General features: G+C 40.1%; 1 protein-coding gene across 2 annotated transcripts in view; it reads right to left on the bottom strand.

The window, feature by feature from the left end:
* LOC149235930 (uncharacterized) overlaps nucleotides 1-20,411 on the bottom strand; it is a 239,745-nt gene that overhangs the window by 165,039 nt on the left and 54,295 nt on the right. For both annotated transcript variants that reach the window (XM_089372282.1, XM_089372283.1), the window contains exon 4: nucleotides 17,698-17,825. In XM_089372282.1, coding sequence (XP_089228408.1) covers nucleotides 17,698-17,825 — 128 coding nt within the window. The remainder of the gene's footprint in view (nucleotides 1-17,697; nucleotides 17,826-20,411) is intronic.

Here is a 20,411-nt window from a genome sequence, read left to right as displayed (position 1 = left end):
CGCCAGCAGAAGGCAGAACGACTTCATCAGAGACCATTCAAAGGCTTGACGACCCGCAAGTTGCGCAGAGCAGCGTAGAGGTTGACGCAGAGGGTCAGAGGGCCGAATTTATTAAGGCAAGTCGTGCCAGGAGTTTGCCTGTGGGGTGAGGAAAATTCCTCACTAGATTTTTGCAAGTATTTTTCTCTGTAGGATTGTCAGATTTTGGCATCCAATTGTACTAAGAATTTCTCACTGCTGCATAATAATAAAACCCTCAGTTGCTGCATGGATTATACCAAGTTGGGTTTTTTGGGGGAATTTTGTCCAAAAATAATTGTGTTATTTTTATGTGTGCTAGCACTTCTCAATTTCCAACGTTTTGTTTTTCCGCAAAATTTTATTCGTGAAGGTTGCAGTGTATTTATTTCGATATTTGTCATAGAAGATAAATTGTTAATTAATTAACAATTAGGAGAAATAATATTTGTTGCTGCAATAGGATTCTGGTATTGGAATTTTCACAGTTAGGGCAGTTGTTGTGCGAGTAAGGCTAACCACAGGGTTGTCTCTGTCCTAGGAGTGGGGTCACAGTGGGATCAAGCAAGGTCGAGGGCCTCAGACATCTAGGACAGGTTGATTGAGGGTTACTTGTGGATCGTCAAGGGATGGATGAGCTAGTTAGAAGGCATCCGAAGTGAAGATAAGGAGGCAGATCAAGGCTAGAAAAGCTACAGGACAAAGGACCGAGGGTTGTTAGGGTATCTAAGGACAAACCGAGGGCATCTGAGCTAAAGAACAAGGGTTGATTGAGGTTTGGACAATGGTTCGAGACTTAAGGATAGGCAAAACGAAGTGGTGAAGGTTGGCAGCAGGGCATAGTGAGGTGGTCGTGGGTTAGAGAAGCGTTGAACAATGGTCTAGTAGCCCTAGTTGGGGCAGACAAGGAGGCGGCAAGTAGCCTAAAACCTACAGGAGGATAGCTAAGGGCTAAGAAGTGCCTAGATCAGTCGAACCAAGTGTTAGAAGGCAAATTAAGGGCTACAAAGAAGATTGTTAGGGAAAGGAAGGGGCTTACAGCAAGGTGATTGATATATTACAGGTGACTAAAGGAGAAGCCTACCTGTGACTAGCAAGTTGACAGTGATCAAAAGGAGTTGATCTATATGTGACCATTGGAGGCAAAGGGCAGCCTGGTACAAGAGTTAAAATTCCTAGGGTTTATGGGATGAAAACTTGGAGTGCTAAATGCAAGTGCAGTTGGTGTGATGCATATTTGGTTTATTTCCTTGATAGCATGTGGAATGACTTTGTGTTGATGCTAGCTTGTTGTTAAGTCTTTGGTGTGGCTAGATAGCTCAGTGAATGGATTGTTAAACCTAATCTGCAGATGAAGAAACAAAGGAATCTAAGCTTGATGAGATTGCATGTGGACTTCACTAAGCAGGAAAGGATCAAGAGAGAGTTGACAATTCCTTACAGGATTCAGTAATTTCTTCCTTAATCAAGAGATAAGTACTTCATATCTTTCTCCCTTGATAATTGTTATTTTTCCTTGGTGAGCCTCTTGCCTTTATATTTTTTGCTTGGTTATAATTGTTCCTTCCATCACCTCCTGAATGAGGTTTGCAAGTACATCGTAAAGGCTACCAAGGAAATGAGTCTGGGAACAAATGGCAACATCAAGAAGAATGAAGCAAATCTTGTCGCAAGAAGGTTCTCCCAGTAAGAGGGAGTACAAGGATATTTGTATTGCTATAGTCTTTGATGGATAGGTTCTTGTATGACCTAAAGGCTCAAGCATAAACTCATCAAGATTGATTGGTGTTCGAGAGGGATACATTGTACAGGCATCCAGGACCGTGCCAGATGACCGAAAGAGCTTCTGATACTGAGGGAGTAAACAGACAAGGAGAAAGGGAGGAGCAGCCTTCCAAGACGATGTCATGGGTTGAGATTATCAGGATGCTCAAAGAAAGAAGGTCTCTAGGAGCAATATGCCTTCTTTGAGAACACCATGTCAAATAGTAGGACTTTCTTACATAACAAAGGGAACAACAACAGCAAAAGGACTTGCTCACGTGACAAAGGGAGCAGTAGTGGTAAAAGGACTTGCTTACATGACAGGGGGAGAAGCAATGGTTTGCTTCTACGATAGAGGGAGCAGCCAAGACTTCCTCAGGAAGACCTACTTCACTATCAGAGGGAGTTGGCCTCAAAGTTTGAAATGAAGGATCATGCCCAGAACACTATTTCTTGGGATTTGAGATTCAAGATCTCATGATATACAAAGAGTTGATTGGATCCTTGATGTACGTGGTTAACACCAGGCCTGATATTTGCTTTGCAGTGAACACCTTGAGCTAGTTTATGGTCGAGTACAATGGGTTGCAGCAAAGCTTGGTTGAGGTACCTGTGTGGTACAGTAGATATGGTTTGAGATATGTCTCAGGTGGTGAAGTGAGGTTGCACAATATACAGATTCAGATTGGGTCGGGAGTGCAAAGGACAGAAATGCACATCAAGGTGTTGCTTTAGCTTGCGATCAGCTATGATATCTTGGTTTAGCAAGAAACAAACTTTTGTCACACTCAATACAGCAGAAGCAGAGTATATCGCAGCCTATGTTGCAAGTCGTGGAGAAGTGTGACTTCGGAAGCGTTTTTGCAAGACTCCTTGATCAAGTCACTTCATCTGAGACAAGGTGCCAAGAGGAGCAGTGGAGCTCCAATACATATCCATAGATGAGCAAATTACAAACATTCTCACCAAGCCTCTATCTAGAATGAAGTTTGTATACTTCAGAGACAAGCTTGGTGTGATGCGGAATGTCTCTCTCGTTGAGAGGGAGGGTTGATGTCTTTGCAGGATCAGGGGAGACCATCTCTTGAATGTTCAGAAATGTGTAACTAGGTTCGGTCTTCATAAATATAAAATGTACTTTTGATTCTTGTATATTGTAAAATGAAAGAAAAATTATTATTGCTATTTTGAAGCATGGGTTTCATGCTCAAGGTCTTTTATTTTAAAGGTCAAGCATCCATTGAGTGCTTCTAGGGTTTGTCCTAGGTCAATAAGTCAAACGAGTCATTATCATATGTTGAAGACCCCATTGGGCACATTGCACCTTGTAAAAGGAATTATTTTTGTATTTAAAAGTGTCAGAATGCCCTCCAGGACCAAGTTGGCCTATTTTTTAGGAGCCTCGTCCACCTTAGAAGCCTATATAAAGGAAGGAACTAGACCTCCCTTGGACGCACATTCACTTCTCATCATCTCAGCGAAGGAGAAGAGCAAGAAGTCTAGCGAAGAAGGATAAGGACAAAAGAAGTAGTTTGGGGCTAATTCTCTCTCACACATGCGAAGAGGAATAGCTAGGTTTGCTACTTCAAGGTTGAAATTCTCAAGTTGCTAGAAGAAGCTCGAAGTTGTTGGAAGAGGAGCCAACTAGGTCACTCTTTAGCCCTAGACAAAGAAGCAAGTCAAGCAAAGTTGTTGGGAGGCCTTGGAAGGCTAATATTCGCTCACACGTGTGGATGCAATGGTAGTTGCACTGGCCGAAAATTTCAGTGCAGTAGAGACCGAAAATCTGAGGTTGGGGGTCGAAGTTGTGCTAATGGAAGAGATTTGACTGGGTTTGACTTAGACAAGGGAAGCACGTCATCAAGAAGGTCTAACTTGGTCTTGGAAGGGTATTGGTCTTGGTATATAGGTCTTGGAATTCCTCAATTGAAGAATCTATAAGAAAGAAGAGATTTACGAGTTTTCCTCTCAAGTGGAGAGGTTTTGGCCCTAACTTGCAGCCTATATCCTGTGTTCTTGTGTACTATTGTTCTTCTTGTTTTGGTAGTTGTTTGATGATAAGAACAAATATAATAATAAAAGAAGAAGCTAATAAGAAAGAAAAAGTAAAAAGACATCACAAGCAATTATCAAGAATAGAGAAATCATCTTATCTGTTTCCCTATAGATTTCTCAACATGGTATCAGAGCTAAGGTTGGCTAAGGGCATAATGAAGATCTCCTCTACATTGAAGAAGTTCCTAAAGAAGTGTACAATGGTGGCAAGTCATCTCAAGAAGGGCATCAAAGAAGTATGGGATCTCTTATTTTCTCTTAAGAAGGAAGTGACCAAGACATCTACAAAGGACGAAGGACTATTCTCAGCACTCACTGGCACATTTCAAGATGAGAATATTTGGGTAATCGATAGTGGAGCATCAAGACATATGACTGGTCAACACAAGCAACTAAAAACATTGTCAAAAGGAAAGTCCTCTTACTTCATAGAGCTTGGTGACAATAAGAGCTACCCTGTGAGAGGAATTGGATCAACCTCGCTAGAGTTGGAGAATGGAGGAAATATTCATCTCAACAATATCCTGTTTGTTCCAAGTTTGCATAAGAATTTACTTTCCATTTCATGTCTAGAAGATAAGGGTGATAGAATTGCTTTCATAGATGGAAAGGTTGTAGTATGGGATAAAAACTCAAGCATAGAAGATGCAAGGATGATTGGGATCTGTGAAGGAAGACTTTACAGATTGATAACTCCCCTTCGCTCAAGCCTTGGTTCACATTGAAGTTAGCCCATGTGAACTTTGGCATAGAAGATTTGGTCATCTTCACTACAAAATCTTACCAACCCTAAATTCAATGGTGAATGGCATCCCCGAATTAAAAGAAGATCATTAAGGAGTATGCAAGGGATGTGCATTGGGTAAAAACACCAAGAGACCATTTGGAAGCAGTGCTTCAAGGTCAAAAGAAATTTTGGATCTCATTCATTCCGATGTTTGTGGTCCTATGACTCCAAAATCTCTTGGAGGTCATCTATACTATGTAACATTCATTGATGACCATTCAAGGAAAAATTGGATTTACTTAATGAAATCCAAGAATGAAGTATTCATCAAATTTCAAGAATCCAAGATGAAGTAGAGAACCTTACAGAAAGGAGAATCAAGATTTTAAGGTCTGATAATGGAGGAGAATACACATCAAAGGAAATTATAGCCTTCTGTAAGGAGTCTGGGATTAAGAGGGAGTTGATAGTCCCATATAATCCCAAACAAAATGGAGTTGCAAAACGAAAGAATCGGACGATTGAGGAAAGTGTAGAAGCCACGTTACGTGATCAATATTTGCTGAAATTTGTGTGGGGTGAAGCTACTAAGACTATTGTATACATTCAAAATCAAAGTCCCCACAGGTCACTAGATAATATGACTCCCGAAGAAGCATTCACTAGGAAGAAACCAAGTGTGGACCATCTCCGAATTTTTGGCTGTCATGTCCATATTCATATACCGAAAGATAAGAGAAAGAAATTGGATCCTTCGGGCATGAAAGGAATATTTGTTGGCTACAGTAATACTTCAAAGGCATATAAGATCTACATAAAAGAAGGACATTGAATAGAAGTTAGTCGAGATGTGATATTTAATGAAAGTATTGCATTCAAGAAATCAAAGGATCTCCCAATGGACTCTAATGATGAAGAACTTCCCATATTTGAAGAGGAAGGTACAAGGGAGGAAGAAGAACCAAATCATGAAGATGAAGGTCCCAGTGAACCAATGCAACCGGTGGTCATCCCTAAAACTAGAAAGAGACCTAACTGGTTGAAATCTACTCTACTAGATGCAGAAGGTCATGGAACATTCAAAGGCACATTCAGGAAAAGTAAGAAGCCCAAAAGATATTCTAGATATGCACCTTATATGACGAAACTGATAAAAGCAGAGCCATCCGCCTTTGAAGAAGTTATCACACACCAAGAATGGAAGGATGCCATGAATGAAGAATATCAATCAATAATGAAAAATGGAGTTTGGGAGATCGTACCTAGGCCTGAAGACAAATCTATGGTAACTTCCAAATGGCTCTACAAGATTAAACATGCAGCAGATGGAAGTATTGATAAATATAAGGCAAGATTTGTGGCTAGGGGCTTCTCTCAACAAGAAGGCATCAACTATGAAGAGACATTTGCACCTACAACAAGGTATACAACTATACATTCATTGGTCTCTTTAGCAGCATCAATGGGATGGAACATCCACCAAATGGATGTCAAGACTACATTTCTGAATGGCACCATTGATGAAGAAGTCTATATAGAGCAACCCTTGGGATTTGAAATCAAAGATAGAGAGGCTTATGTTTGCAAGTTGAATAAGGCATTATGTGGCCTTAAGCAAGCACCAAGGGCATGATATGCTAGGATGGATGCATACCTACAAAGATTGGGCTTCACAAAGTGTTATGTTGATCTAAAGCTTTACATCAAAGTTGTGAAGAATGAGCATCTTATCATTCTTCTATATGTGGATGATCTTCTCTTAACAAGTGTGGAAGGTCGAATCCAAGAGTGCAAGAAGCAACTGGCAGCAAAATTCGACATGAAGGATCTAGGGCTGATGCACTACTATTTGGGACTGGAAGTTTGGCAGGGACCTGATGAGATTTATCTAGGTCAAGGAAAGTATGTGATCGAGATGCTAAAGAGGTTTGACATGATGGATTGCAAACCTATGACAACCCCCATGATCACAAACTTGAAGAGGCTAAGAAGTTCTAAATCAAGCCCTGTGGATCCAACTAGGTATAGACAATTAATTGGCTCACTGATGTACTTGGTGAATACTCGACCAAACATATGTTTTGTAGTGAATGTTCAGTCAGTTCCAAGTTGAGCCAAAGCATGATCATTGGATAGTAGCCAAGCATATACTGAGATATATGCAAGGAACAATCCACTATTGCCTAAAGTATGATAAGAGGAATGATGTCTACTTGATTGGATATAAAGATTCTGAATGGTGAGGTAGTGAGCAAGATGAAAGAAGCACTACTGGAGGATGTTTCAGTTTGGGATCCTCCATGATCTCATGGATGAGAAGAAAGCAAGAATCGGTTGCTTTGAGTAGTGCTAAGGCTGAATATATTGCAACCTGTGAAGTAAGCAGAGAAGTTGTCTGGTTGAGGAAGTTGTTGTCCGACTTGTTTGAAGGACCAATGGACCCTACAATGATACATTGTGACAACACCAGCTGTATAAGGTTGTCTGAAGACCCAGTGTTTCATGGAAAGACAAAGCATATAAACAACAAGTATCACTACATTCGAAAGCTGGTGCAAAATGTTGTGTTGCAACTACGGTATATCTCCACTAATGAATAGGTAGCTGACATCTTGACAAAATCTCTTCCTAATAAGAAGCTTGTGTATTTGAGAGACAAGCTTGGATTAGTTGATATATCCTCCCTAGTTGAGAGGGAGAGATAGACACATCATTCTTGTCTTCACTTGGGAAGAAAGAATGGAGGATTGGGTAAGCATCTGGCATCCGATACTCTTTGAGGATGAGGTAGGGCATCCAAGATAAGAGTAGTCATAGAGGACCGATATTCTTTGAGGACTCGAATCCAAGATAAAGAATAGTCTCGGAAGGTCATACCCCGTGAACACCCAAGTGGGGTATGTACCTTGAGAGGCAATGATGAAGGTGTCTATAAATCATTGGTCTTGCAAGTATTTTGCTCTGATCTTGTGGAGAGATAGAGTTGTTAGTCAAGGCCTTGTTATGTGACAATGTTGGTAGATATGATACTAAACAAATGGGTTACCAATCCGACTCTTCTTATGAGATCTCTTTAGATTGAAAATGTCCATGTACCATTTATGAATACCTCTCTAGTTAAAAGGGTGTGTTGAAAAATGTGTAACTAGGTTCGGTCTTCATAAATATAAATTGTACTTTTGATTATTGTATATTGTAAAATGAAAGAAAAATTATTATTGTTATTTTGAACCATGGGTTTCATGCTCAAGGTATTTTATTTTAAAGGTCAAGCACCCAGTGAGTGCTTCTAGGGTTTGTCCTAGGTCAAGAAGTCAAAAGAGTCATTGTCATATGTTGAAGACCCCATTGGCTACTAAGTCACTCTTTAGCCCTAAACAAAGAAGCAAGTCAAGCGAAGCTGCTAGGAGGCCTTGGAAGGCTAATTTTCGCTCACACGTGTGGATGCAATAGCAGTTGCAAGGGCCGAAAATTTCAGACCTACAGTAGAGGCCGAAAATTTGAAGTTGGGTGTCGAAGATGTGTTGCTAGAAGAGATTTGACTGGGTTTGACTTAGACAAGGGAAGCACATCATCAAGAAGGTAGGACTTGGTCTTGGAAGGGTATTGGTCTTGGTCTAGAGGTCTTGGAATTTTTCAATTGAAGAATCTATAATAAGAGAAGATATTTACGAGTTTTCCTCTCAAGTGGAGAGGTTTTGGTCCTAGCTTACAGCCTATATCTCGTGTTCTTGTGTACTATTGTTCTTCTTGTTTTGGTAATTGTTTGATGATAAGAACAAATATAATAATAAGAGAAGAAGCTAATAAGAAAGAAAAAGTAACAAGACGTCACCAGCAGTTATCAAGAATAGAGAAATCATCCTATCTGTTGCCCTATAGATTTCTCAACATTGAAGTCATAAAGGACTTTGACCAGCGGAGATGGTTACATTCACTTGGGAAGCCACAAGGACTTGGCTAGGTCAAAAAAGACTTTGAACAGAGGTGAATAAACCTAGGGCAATTATAGGATTCGACAGATCTTCTCCTAAGTGTTAGGAATCCCAATTGTTGTTATACCAAAACCCACAGGTGTTAGTCAATGATCGCATCACCAAAGATAAGGATCCACGAGAGGCGGTTAGTCCATGTCACGAAGCACACGGGGAGCGTTGGTTTATCCAATGTCCAACAATATCCCCCCCCCCCCGCCCCCAACGCAAGTCAGGTGTGTATCAAACTCGTGAACTGCGCTCTGATACCACTTGTTGGGAATCACGATTGTCGTTATACCAAAATTTGCAGGTGTTAGTCAATGATCGCATCACCAGAGATAAGGATCCACAAGAGTCGGTTAGTCCATGTCATGAAACACAGGGGAGCGTTGGTTTATCCAATATCCAACACTAAGAAGCCAGAAGGGCTTGGCTGCCAAAAGGACTTGGTTGGGTCATAAAGGACTTTGACCAAAGGAGATAGATGTAATTCACTTAAGAAGTCAAAAAGGACCTTGGCTAAGGGTGAATGGTCCAAGGGCATATTCTCTCTTGAGAATCCAAAAGGACTTGGTTGGGTCATAAAGGACTTTGACCAGAGGAGATTTATACATTTGCCTATGGAGCCATAAAGGATTTTTGGCCAGAGGTATAAGGCTCTGGATACTCAAATTTCCCCACTCCAAGATGGAGTTATCTATAGACATGCATCAACATAGGAAGCCCATGAACTTTTCTTATGGAGGAGAAATTTCAACTAAGGGGAAATATGTTGCAGCCAAGGAGAATACCTTCCTCGCTAAGAGGGAGTGTTACTTTCTTGTTTTTCATAGGGAGGTATTCCCACATGACAAGAGGCCTCCTAAGTCAGCTTAAGAAAATTATGAAAATAAAAAATAAAATAAAAAAATATTTTGGGCTTCATGTAGGCTCAAAATGGACAAGTTAGTCCGACCATGAAAGGGTGTATCCCTTGGTCAATTCACCCATTTGACCTATATAAATACATGATGTGCCACTTCACTTTGACAATCAACACAACACAACATCTTATGTCTCTAAAAGCGCTCATCATTGTGGAGAAAGGAGGAAGAATTGATTGATTTCACTGAGTTGATTTCTTAAACGTTTGACCAAGCTTTCAACGAGTCAAAAAAGTTGTTATTTGACCAATTTTGACTTGTTTGACCAAGAAATCTCGATGAGTTTGACCGCAGTAAAGTTTGAGTTCACTGTCGGTTTGACCGCAGGGATTGACAGCAAGTCTGAGTTTGATTGCAAGAGTCAATCATGGGTCTGAGTTAACTGAACATGCTAAGTTGACAAAGCCGAAATTTAGACCATATTTGACTATTTGAGTGGTTTGAGTAGCATTATCTAGCTGGAATTTTGACCAAGTTTAACTGGTGCTTAGACTTGGATTTTGGCATAAATTTCTAGACAATTTTGGAATTGTAAACCATGTTGAAGAATAATTTCTCCTAGAAGAAAAGTTGTTGAGTTTTCTCCCAAGTTTAGGTTTCCCAGGGTAAATTTGTCGTCTCTATTGTGCATGGTTGTGTCTTTATGATCTTACTATTTTCACTACATTACTGTTGAGATTTTTTGTGTCTAATTGTTCAATGATATAAGTGGCATAAGATACATTGGTTAAAGATCATTAGGAAGTAATTATCAGATCAGAAAATTGGTTTCTATTGTTCATCATTGTAGAAAAATTAACAGTTCATCATGGCCATCTATCCTTGCATCAGCTCATTAGTAACCTTATCAAATTTCTGGGCAAATGCTTGCAAGGCAGGATCCACTTAGGTGCTAGGCTTAGCCTTATAGGTTCAATTCGAGCCCTAGGATAGTTGAACAAGTCAATCCTAGCTACATTCAAATTTTGCTCTATCTCAGTAGCCAAGATTTTAGCTTAATTCAAGGATTGAGGCTTCTTATCTCTAATAGCATATGTCAAATGCACGAGGAGGGCTTGTACATACTTATCAGGGATAGTGTCATCAGTTGGTTTATATAGATCAAGGACTTCCTTGACCAGATTTTCGAACCGTTGAGTGGATTCCTTAACAGTTTCATTTTCAGTCTTCTTAGCTTCAAGGAATTTCTCAAGGAGCATGACGCCTTCCTTGACTATGGCCCATCTTTTTTTGAAGGCTTGGTGAAACGTATCCAAATCCATAATACTACCTTGGGGTAAACTATGGTACCAATCCCTTGTGCTTCATTCTAAAGTCAAGGAAAAGAGCATCATGACCACATCCTCATCCATCACCAATTTAGCATTCACTACCCAATAAAACTCATGCATGTGTTTTTTTGCAGTGATGGCATTTGTACCATTGAACTTAGGAAATCATTTTATATACTTCTCTGGTAAGGGATGCAGAGCATTAGGGAATTTGTTAATATCCAATGGCCTAAATGCATTGATAATCCATGGCTTGTCCATGTGTTAGGGGTGGTACTACCTATGAATAAACTTCTGACCACTGGGCTCTTTGAGATCACAGGGGATGTGGTTGTGTCAGCAATTTTTCGGGTAGTCTTCTTCTTTCTTGAAGCTATGGTATCGTCAAAAGAACTACTAGGAATTTTAATAGAGTTATTTTTAGGAGTTGTTAGAAGAGAAGTTATTTTGCCGTCTTAAATGCCCTCTTCAGAGGAGAATGAAGCTTGATCTCCAAATAATGAGGAGGTTGACTCAAATCCTCCCCAACAACGATGGCAGGAATGCCGCCTTAAAATTTAGGTGGTCTTGTGAGAGGGCTCACAAGACAAGAATTGGACCAAGGGACAACAATGAGGTTGAGGCGCATTGCCGCCACAACTCACCACTACCTGCTTTTTAGTGGAATTTCACCGCAAGGGAGGTGTCTCAGTATTGGTCACCTAATAGGTATTTTGTGTCTACGGCTTAGAGGTGACAAAAGGATAAGCTCAAGAAGGGCACTCAACTTAAGGACAAGTCTCAATCCAATAAATACAAGGAAAAACATGCGCTTCAAGGGACCAATCAAGGGCACTTATAACATAAGGTTTAATGAATAAGCAAGGACAGGCTTACCAAGGTGCATAAGTCTAAGAAAAGGCTTGTCAAAGACTGATATGATCAACAACTGGGGCAACAAGCCTTCAAAGACCCCTAAGTTGAAGTGTAGTGCTAGTTTAGGGTTTTGCTCAGGCAAGATTGCCTACAACTTGTGATGTCAGCCGTAAAAATCAGTGTTCCACGGGGACGCGTCCCCCAGGGTGGGGTGCGCGCACCCCTTGCACCCCACGCACCCGGGACGGGGAGACTCTCGGGGGTGCGTTTCCCCACGTCCCCCTTTTGGGGAGACTCGGGGAGACGCAAGGGGGTGCGTTTCCCCAATGTGGGAGACTCGACTCCCCGAAAGGGGTACTTCTGGGCGTCCCCCCCGAAAATGGGGTTCTTCTGGGCGTCCCCCGAAAATGGGGTTCTTCTGGGCGTCCCCCCTTCATTTTTGTCTAATTACCCTTTATAAACCAAAAAAAAATAAAAAAAAAATGAAAACTAATATATTAAAAAAACATAAAAAATAAAAAAAAACTAAATTAACAATTACAAATAAAAAATTACATGAACAAGTTAGGGTTAGCTCCACTTTTCAAGTTTTCATTCTGCCGTCATTCATTATGCTCTTACCTCAACGCATTTTTTTCTTCCATCTACTCTCACTACGCCCACGAGAGCTTCAGCGCATCCTCACTCTGAAGCTCTCCTCACTCTTCTCCACGCAGCGACTTGCTGTTAGCACTTAGCAGTCGTTGCAAACTTGTAGTGTCATCCTCCCTCTTGCTCCACGCAGGCGGCAGGCGGCAGCATATCAACGATTGAGCGTAATCTTGAATATATTGAAGCTAGGCCTCTTCATTTGACTACCGAATAAGTTAGCAATCGCTGCAAACTTGCAGTGGCATCCTCCCTCTTGCTCCACACAGGCGGCAAGCAGCAGCATATCAACGATTCAGCATAATCTTGAATATATTGAAGCTGGGCCTCTTCATTTGACTACCGAATTCAAACAAGAAAAACTCATTTCTGAGGTGATTTTGTGAAGTAATTTCGTGGATTTTTTGCTATCTCTGAGGTGGTTTCATTGGGCTTCTCTGGTCACAAGTCTTGCGCTTTTTTGGTCATAATTTCTGGTTTGTTTTTTGGAGCAGTATTTTCACTTTGGAACTGTTGTCATACTCTTATCGGACCTCAGTCTCAGCGCTGGGAAAAGGTCTACTACAGCCTACGGACCTCAGTTCATCCCTGAGGCAAGGAGCAGATCTCTGCAACTTCGGTCCTAAGGCAAGAAGTAGACCACTGTTATCCTCAGCCATGTGAAGACTTAGTGTTCAATTTAGTGTTCAATTTAGAATCTAGAAGACTAGAATGATGAATGATGAATTCAGAATTTTCAATTTTCAATTTAATTTTTAAATCAATGATTCAATGTAAATAATAGAATGATGTAAATTAAAGAATGATGATTGATGAATGATGAATGATATGGATCAATGGACATTGTATTTGAATATTTGAATTTCATATTGAATTTTATTATTGAATCTTATGATATTGAATCTTGATGAATTAGCATTATTGAACAATGAATATGAACATGAAAATTTCAAAATTATATACATATATATAAATTTATAATATATATAATTAAAAATTATATTATATATACCTCGACGTCTCCCCGTCTCCCCTAAATTTCCCTAAAATTTCAGGGTTCTCCCACACGTCCCCTTTGTGCGTCTCCCCGCACCCGCGTCTCCCCGTCCCGGAGACTTGGTGGAACATTGGTAAAAATGCAAAATTAATCGTGGAAAAAGCTATATTTTGATGCAATGAGACTTAGTCCACGTGTGTAACCTCACCACAAGCCAATGCACCCCTCCTAGTTGAATTTGAACCCATGCCCTAGCCTAACAACTTGCCTTGAAAGGGCATAAAATGTAAGGGAAAGAGGGAAATTTGTTTTAAAAGGTTTTCATTGAGGTGTGATCACTTATGTTGAAGCCAATGCTTGATCCTTGAGTGATGGATTCTAAGGGAGACTAACGGAAATATCAAACCCTAGTATGGAGTGAAGGCAACAAGAACTCTAGTTTTCAAAACCCTGTCTACCACTTTATGAGGGAATAAAAACATGAAGAGAGCTTACATGAAGATCTTCAAGGGATGTCATACATTCTCTAGTTAAAACATGCAATACTTTGCCAAGATTCCATAGAAAAATATTCAATTTAACAAAAACATAAAAACCCTAGCAATAACGATTCCATGCAATAACCATCAAAAAGATAATCAACAATAAGAGAGTACTCATAAGGTATGCATGAACAAGTCCTTTATATCCCACAGGTTATGTCTCCACAACAAGAGCTAGTCTCCAAGAGCAAAGTTATCCACAATAAATCGCATCTCCACAAGAATACAAGTCACAACTAATGATGCCAAAATCCTTTAGGGAGGTCAAAATACTCCACAGCCAATGATCAAATACAACAATAAGGTGACCTCTATTTATTATGGGTCTATCTCAGCTAAATTTAGCTAATGAATCCCCTAAAACAAGTTTGACAACAAATAAACCTTGGGTTACAAGCCAACCCATTAGATCAATGCTAAAACATGCCATAAATGCCCACGTGTGAGTCGTAAGCCTCATAAATGCTGACCTCATGCCCTTTTTGGGCTCCAAATGCCATGTCATGGTGTGATGAAGCCTAAAAAAGTGTATGTGTGCCAAAATCATCCAACATTTGAGGAGTGTCCCTCAAATCATCCTTCGAGATCCCAAATCAAGTTGGGGTGCACCATGTGATCTCCATGAGTCTCCACTCGTCAACGCAGGGCCTCCTCTTTCCAGCGTTAGGGCTCCATCAAGTGCAATAATCACTCCCTAGTCCTCTCATGGAAGATCATCCTCATCTGGGCTCTGAATCGTGGCCTGCACATCAAGTAGTGTCAACGCCAACATGGGGGAACGTTGGGTCCAGTGTTGCAATCATCAAGAATTCTCTATGTTGGGTCAAAGAAGATCAACGTCCTAGGTCCTGCGGGTGCTCTAGGACATGTAACATCTACTCAAGTTATTATAAGTCCCAAAGCTCTGATGCAAGTGGGCAACACATCTGCTAAGTTATCAATCTCTTTGAAAGGCTTGGGTACCTGTGGAGTGAGTGACCTAAAGGGTTGGGCTGTTGTGGACCACCTGACAAGACCAACATGAACTTGAGTGAAAGCAACCATCCATTAGAGACTAAGATCATATGAGCATCTAAGTCTACCAAACTTGATTGTTAAGGGCATATTAATACTTCAAACTTGGATCACCTTCCCATATCTAATTAGACCGAGTCCCGTAAAGGTATTCCCTACCTTGATAGAGGTGGCTAATGGTCAACCCTATTAGATGCTTCCAGAGCTCAAGGGGAAGTGGCATTTCCGAGGTCAACCCCTCAACCAATAGCTATTAGTATAAATGTATGGAAATGGAAGGGAAAAGGCTTCATGGCCAAGTGCCATCGTCAAGGTGACCACCTAATGAGGAGGCCACATCTTGAGTGTATAAATGTGGAGGGTGCAATCGTGGAGGCATGAGTTACTCTACTCAACTTGCTTTTTCCAGCGCTCTAGTGCGCCTTTTACCTTTTATTGATAACGCCTTACATTATTAGTGCATAGCTCAAGGGTTAGATCTTGCTCTTTATGATTTAACATTTAATTTTACCCGTTAACATGAGAGAGTTCATCGCTCGTCAGGGTCGGGGCATGCAAGGGTTCCTTTTGATGTAACAAAGCATGATGTGCTCAAAAACCGGGGAATGGCCAATTGAAGAGGGTAGAGCTCATGCTAGGCTTTTTCCCGCGTGCTATTTTATGCCTTGGCCATCTTTTTCACTTTGATTTTCTTCTTTTTCTTTCATTGTGGAAAAATTATGCTTTTTCATTCTCTTAGTTGCATCTACCTCCAGGAAAATGTTTCTGGCCCTACACAAGGAGTGTGGACATGAGAGGGTGCCAAATCCCAATGAAAAGTTAGACCTGAAGAATGGAAGTGGTATAAGGGGCTTCTAATGTGACATGGAAAGTGTCAAATATGTGTAGGAGAGAATGGACACTCTATCTCAATCTGGGTTTTCCAAGTAGTGCCCCTCCTACAACCCTAAGGCCTCAAGAGAGGTCCCACTAGACTAGGGCTAAAGATTAACCCACCTAGTAAGGTGAGAGAACAAATTTACAATCAAAATCGGTCGAACTTCCAAATCACCCCTTTATCAATACTAAATGCCCAAAACAAAGTTCAAACAAGCATAAGCACCCGATTGCATAATGATCAAAGTACACCTTTTGATAGCAACCCACCTACATCCAACTAGAAGTGTCGGATGGTGAGAGGTAGGTGGTTGATGCAGATGGTGAAAGCACATGGCATATTATCATCGAATAGTGAATACCAAGGGCTGCTGGTTGGCTGGCTATCCAGTAGGTTGTCAGATGTAGGAGAATTTTTTTCTCCTATGGGGTTACCCATTTTGGTGGGTAATGAAAAGGAAGGTCCTAAAGCCTCTATAATCACCCTCTAACCATTTCACACTTTAGAGTAGCTCCCTCAAAGTCTTTTCACATGGTGGATTAGCTGATTAGACAAACTAAGTTATTATCCCTGCATTTTTACACAGATTTTACATATTCTCACACGAGAGCAAGCTATTTTCACTTATAACTCAACCAAGCATCAAAATTGATAAACAATTACATTTTTGGTTAGGATAAATTTAGCAAACCAAAATCTATAGGTCACATGCCATACCTTTAAGTTGTTTTGGCTACTAACATCTACGATTAGAAATCTGCATTGCTTTTACACAGAACAGCAGACAAATCAAAAACACCTCCACTCCATTGACTCCATATAAGGCATTGGACATTAGCCATAGTTGCCGGTGATATTTAGGGACTCCTCCCTTGGCTGTTCTGGTGTTTTGGGCCTAAATAGCAGGGGCTTGGACCGAGGTGACAAATGATCCTTGTCGTGTGTGCCCATCTAGCAAGGCTACCAGGACCTTAACATCCCCACTAAAAAATCAGTAACAGACACATAAATAACGAATTTAGCAAAGGTATAAAAAAAATATGTTCAAGATTGAAGAAAATACAGTCCTGCTTTTTGAAAACCGGCTATTATGATAACACCTTGGAACTGTAGTCTGGTTATAATAAGGTAAAGACATAAATCGTCCAACTATAAATTCCATGGAATCACTACGTCACCTACAATTTAGCTGTGACCAAGGTGACACTGGATCCTTGTCGTGTGTGCCCATCTAGCAAGGCTACCAGGACCTTAACATCCCCACTAAAAAATCAGTAACAGACACATAAATAACGAATTTAGCAAAGGTGAAAAAAAAATTATGTTCAAGATTGAAGAAAATACAGTCCTGCTTTTTGAAAACCAGCTATTATGATAACACCTTGGAAACTGTAGTCTGGTTATAATAAGGTAAAGACATAAATCGTCCAACTATAAATTCCATGGAATCACTACGTCACCAACAATTTAGCTGCCTTTTGTAAGTATTGTTTGCTCATACCTTGATTAATCCTCTACATATTCAATAGCATACTGAAAACTTGGCCTCTAACTAGTTTGAAATTGATAACCAATGCAGATCTAGAATATGTGTGTTCCAGAAGAAAACTTATCAACATCAGTATAATGAATGTCATGTTCTTTCTACCATGGTCATCTATATTATACACCTGGATGTCTCAACTTCAAGCCTACAGTAAAGAAAAAATAAATACAGTCGATCTCTCATTCACAGCACAACATATTAGTTCAGTCATTGTGATCGAAAATTGCAAACTCTATGACTTGCTGATACTGAATCTCCAGAAATAACAAAGTTTCCATCATGAAATAGATATGCTCGATATCATTTGGTTTTAACTCATTCTAAGCAAATGAATAAGGAGATCACAGCAGATACAATAAATAAAGGTTCCAACATGAAAAAACAGTCATTTTCTTTTCAGAAAAAGCTCAATTAAAAGATGTACTTAATGCTTGGGTGGACCAGGGAGACTTAACACCGCTAGGTTCCAAAGACAAATCCCACCTTTGGCATCATATCTGGAGAAGCAATTAATTTATCGAACTCCATGAAGCCTCCTTTAATTTGTGCAATCAAATCTTCTCCTCCCACCAAATCAGCTCCTGCTTTCTCTGCCTCAATAAGTTTTTCTCCTGCAAAATTAGAGATATTAAAAGTGAGCTGCAATAGAAAACATATTCAAAGGCTCTGGAAGATAGTCTATTCTGTTTCCAACAATTGTCACCCTGTCACTTGATCTTTCCACAAAATAAATTAAAATAACCTGCCAAGGAATCAATGGATATTAAACTTTTAAAACAATCAGAAACAATATCCTGAGTTTTGAATCTTGTTGTAAATATTAAATCATCCATGATTTTTTTGGAAATGTAATAGAATAGACTAAGCCCCCATAGTTAAACACCACACAGAGAAAACAATAACTTTAGTAATTACTGAGCGCGGATATTTAATTATAAGTTCACTAAGCCCAAAAGTAGGCAATTGTTTAAAACTTTCATTAAGAATTATAAAAACAGAAACAACTTTAAAAGTTAGGTAGCCCATGCAGTACGAATGATAAAATTTCATCCTTTAAAAATGAACTTTAATTAGGATAGATATGTTATCTCTTTTTCAAATGACCCCTATCAAGGGGTCTAAGAGAGATTTCATAAGAGCAATCTTTCCAGCTATGGTGTCCACCACCACCTTGGAATCCCCATAAATTTTGAGAACGGTAAGTTGGAGATGATGGCAATATTTAGCACCAAAAATAGGACATTAGTGGTACTAAATATTGCACATCATCTCAACCTTTCCTCTAAATGTTTATGGGGCTTCCAACGTTGCAAATGGATGCCATAGCTGGAAAGTATGCTCTTTAATCAAATATCTCTGTACCCCCCTGTGCTAGGAACATGATATTAACAGCAAATTCAGCTTCTTCCAAATTTCCCATATATTCAGGTAGCACAACTCACGAGGCTGACTCTGCAGCCAGAGAGGCCTCTTTTCTGCCTGTTGATGATTACATAGCTGTGATACTTCATTTAGACGGGGCTCAAATTTTATAGCTGGGCTTCCAACAATGCATTCCTTGATAACCCTTCAATAGGAAATCTGCTCTCTCTGACAACATGTCGGTTTCTCACTCCCATGTATTTTTGGTAATCTGATTGGATATTCCATATTAGTTCCTTAGCACTTCTATCTCACCTGTAAAGTCCCTGCTGCGGTGACCTAATATTACCTGATGTATAGTCACCATGAAGGGGGTCAAGCATTTGTGGGACTGCCTGCAAGGTTCCTTATCAGCAGGAAGTCTGCACATTTTCAGCCTCCTTGTCATTCTCTATGTTTCATAGGTATTAGGAGTTCCATTGACTATTACAGCTCTTTTAGAGACAAATAGATGCCACTTTCAAAACTTAAAGCATTAATTTTATGGGTTCAGTGGGCAGTTAGGATCACAATCTCTGAGGAAACATATTTGTCACAATCTATTTTTCCAGTCTTCATCTCATCATCTATATATAAACCAAATGTTCTTGAGGCCATAACCCTTTATAACCTTCTACTTTTTTCAAATGAAAAGAATATTTTTCTCACAATTAAAAAAAGGTAGCCTGCTAGAATGAAGAAGGCAAATTGCCTGACTTCAGTTCTGACTATTCTTAGCTAAGTGGGGTCCATAGGTCATCATGTAATCAATTTTAACTAGAATTAATTATATTTTCCCCCTCCTTGTGATGTTTTGCCTTTAACGAATGACAAAACAAAAGATATCAAGAGAAAATATCTTTACTCCCGGTTACCACACAATCTAGCAGGGGTCCTAGGAGGGGTTCCTAAGGGACAACTACTAGATCAAATGGCAAAAACAGAACAAGGACCCACTGTCACCTCAGTCAATGTCCCCTGCTCTTTACGGACTTTCACCAATGGGAGGAGTCCCGTTATGGTGGAAATCACTAGAATGATAAGGTCAATAACAATGTACAGTGTGATTTCGAAAGCCCATTCAAAGGAGAGGCTCAGATAATAGGTTGTTTGTTTTAGAAGCAAAATAAGGGCTCTCCAAGAAAGGCTCGAGGGAAGGAGGCCTAGACCTAAGTGAAAGGATATTCAATAGAGGAGTTATGCCTAGATCAAGGTTTCCTAGAAAGGGAGGAGGACCTCTCTTAAGGTTTTGTGAAATATAGATCATACAAAGGTTGGGACCACAAGAGAGACCTAGGCCTTAGGGTTTGGGGTGATCATCAACAATGTTACTAGGTCAAGCAAGGATCAGAAGGAAGGATTAAAGAAAGGTGAACTTCCAACGAGTTTTCAAGAGTAACTGACCCTAGAAATGCCACTAACCAAGGAAGGTGAAGAATAGAAATGGTTTTGGAGATAGGGCTTGAGATTTCTCTCAAACTAGTCACGGGAATTGCTTGAAACTTTGAGGGAACTTAGAGAAAAAGACAGCACAATAGTGTACCAATTTGCACCCCAAGGAGATGTCTCTAATGCAATTCATGCTAGGCCCTAGTTGGCCTCCTAGAGTTAGGGCCAAAAATAGAAAAAGAGGGAGAAAAACTTAAAAGGTTTAAGGAAGGGTGACCACCAAGGAATTCGACTAGTGCATGTACCATTGGGAGAATGGAGTCATGGGTGCTTATAGTAGGTTAAATTGACCTTCAAGGAGGCTAAAAGAGGAAGCCCTAACTACCTCTTTCAACAATTACCTTCAT

This window comes from Pinus tabuliformis, chromosome 8, assembly GCF_031772625.1.
Source record: "Pinus tabuliformis cultivar Carrire ecotype Pingquan chromosome 8, CPIR1, whole genome shotgun sequence".
NCBI classification, from domain to species: domain Eukaryota; kingdom Viridiplantae; phylum Streptophyta; class Pinopsida; order Pinales; family Pinaceae; genus Pinus; species Pinus tabuliformis.
The sequence above is the reverse complement of the archived record's forward strand: the minus strand, read 5'-3'. Positions and strand labels throughout refer to the sequence as shown.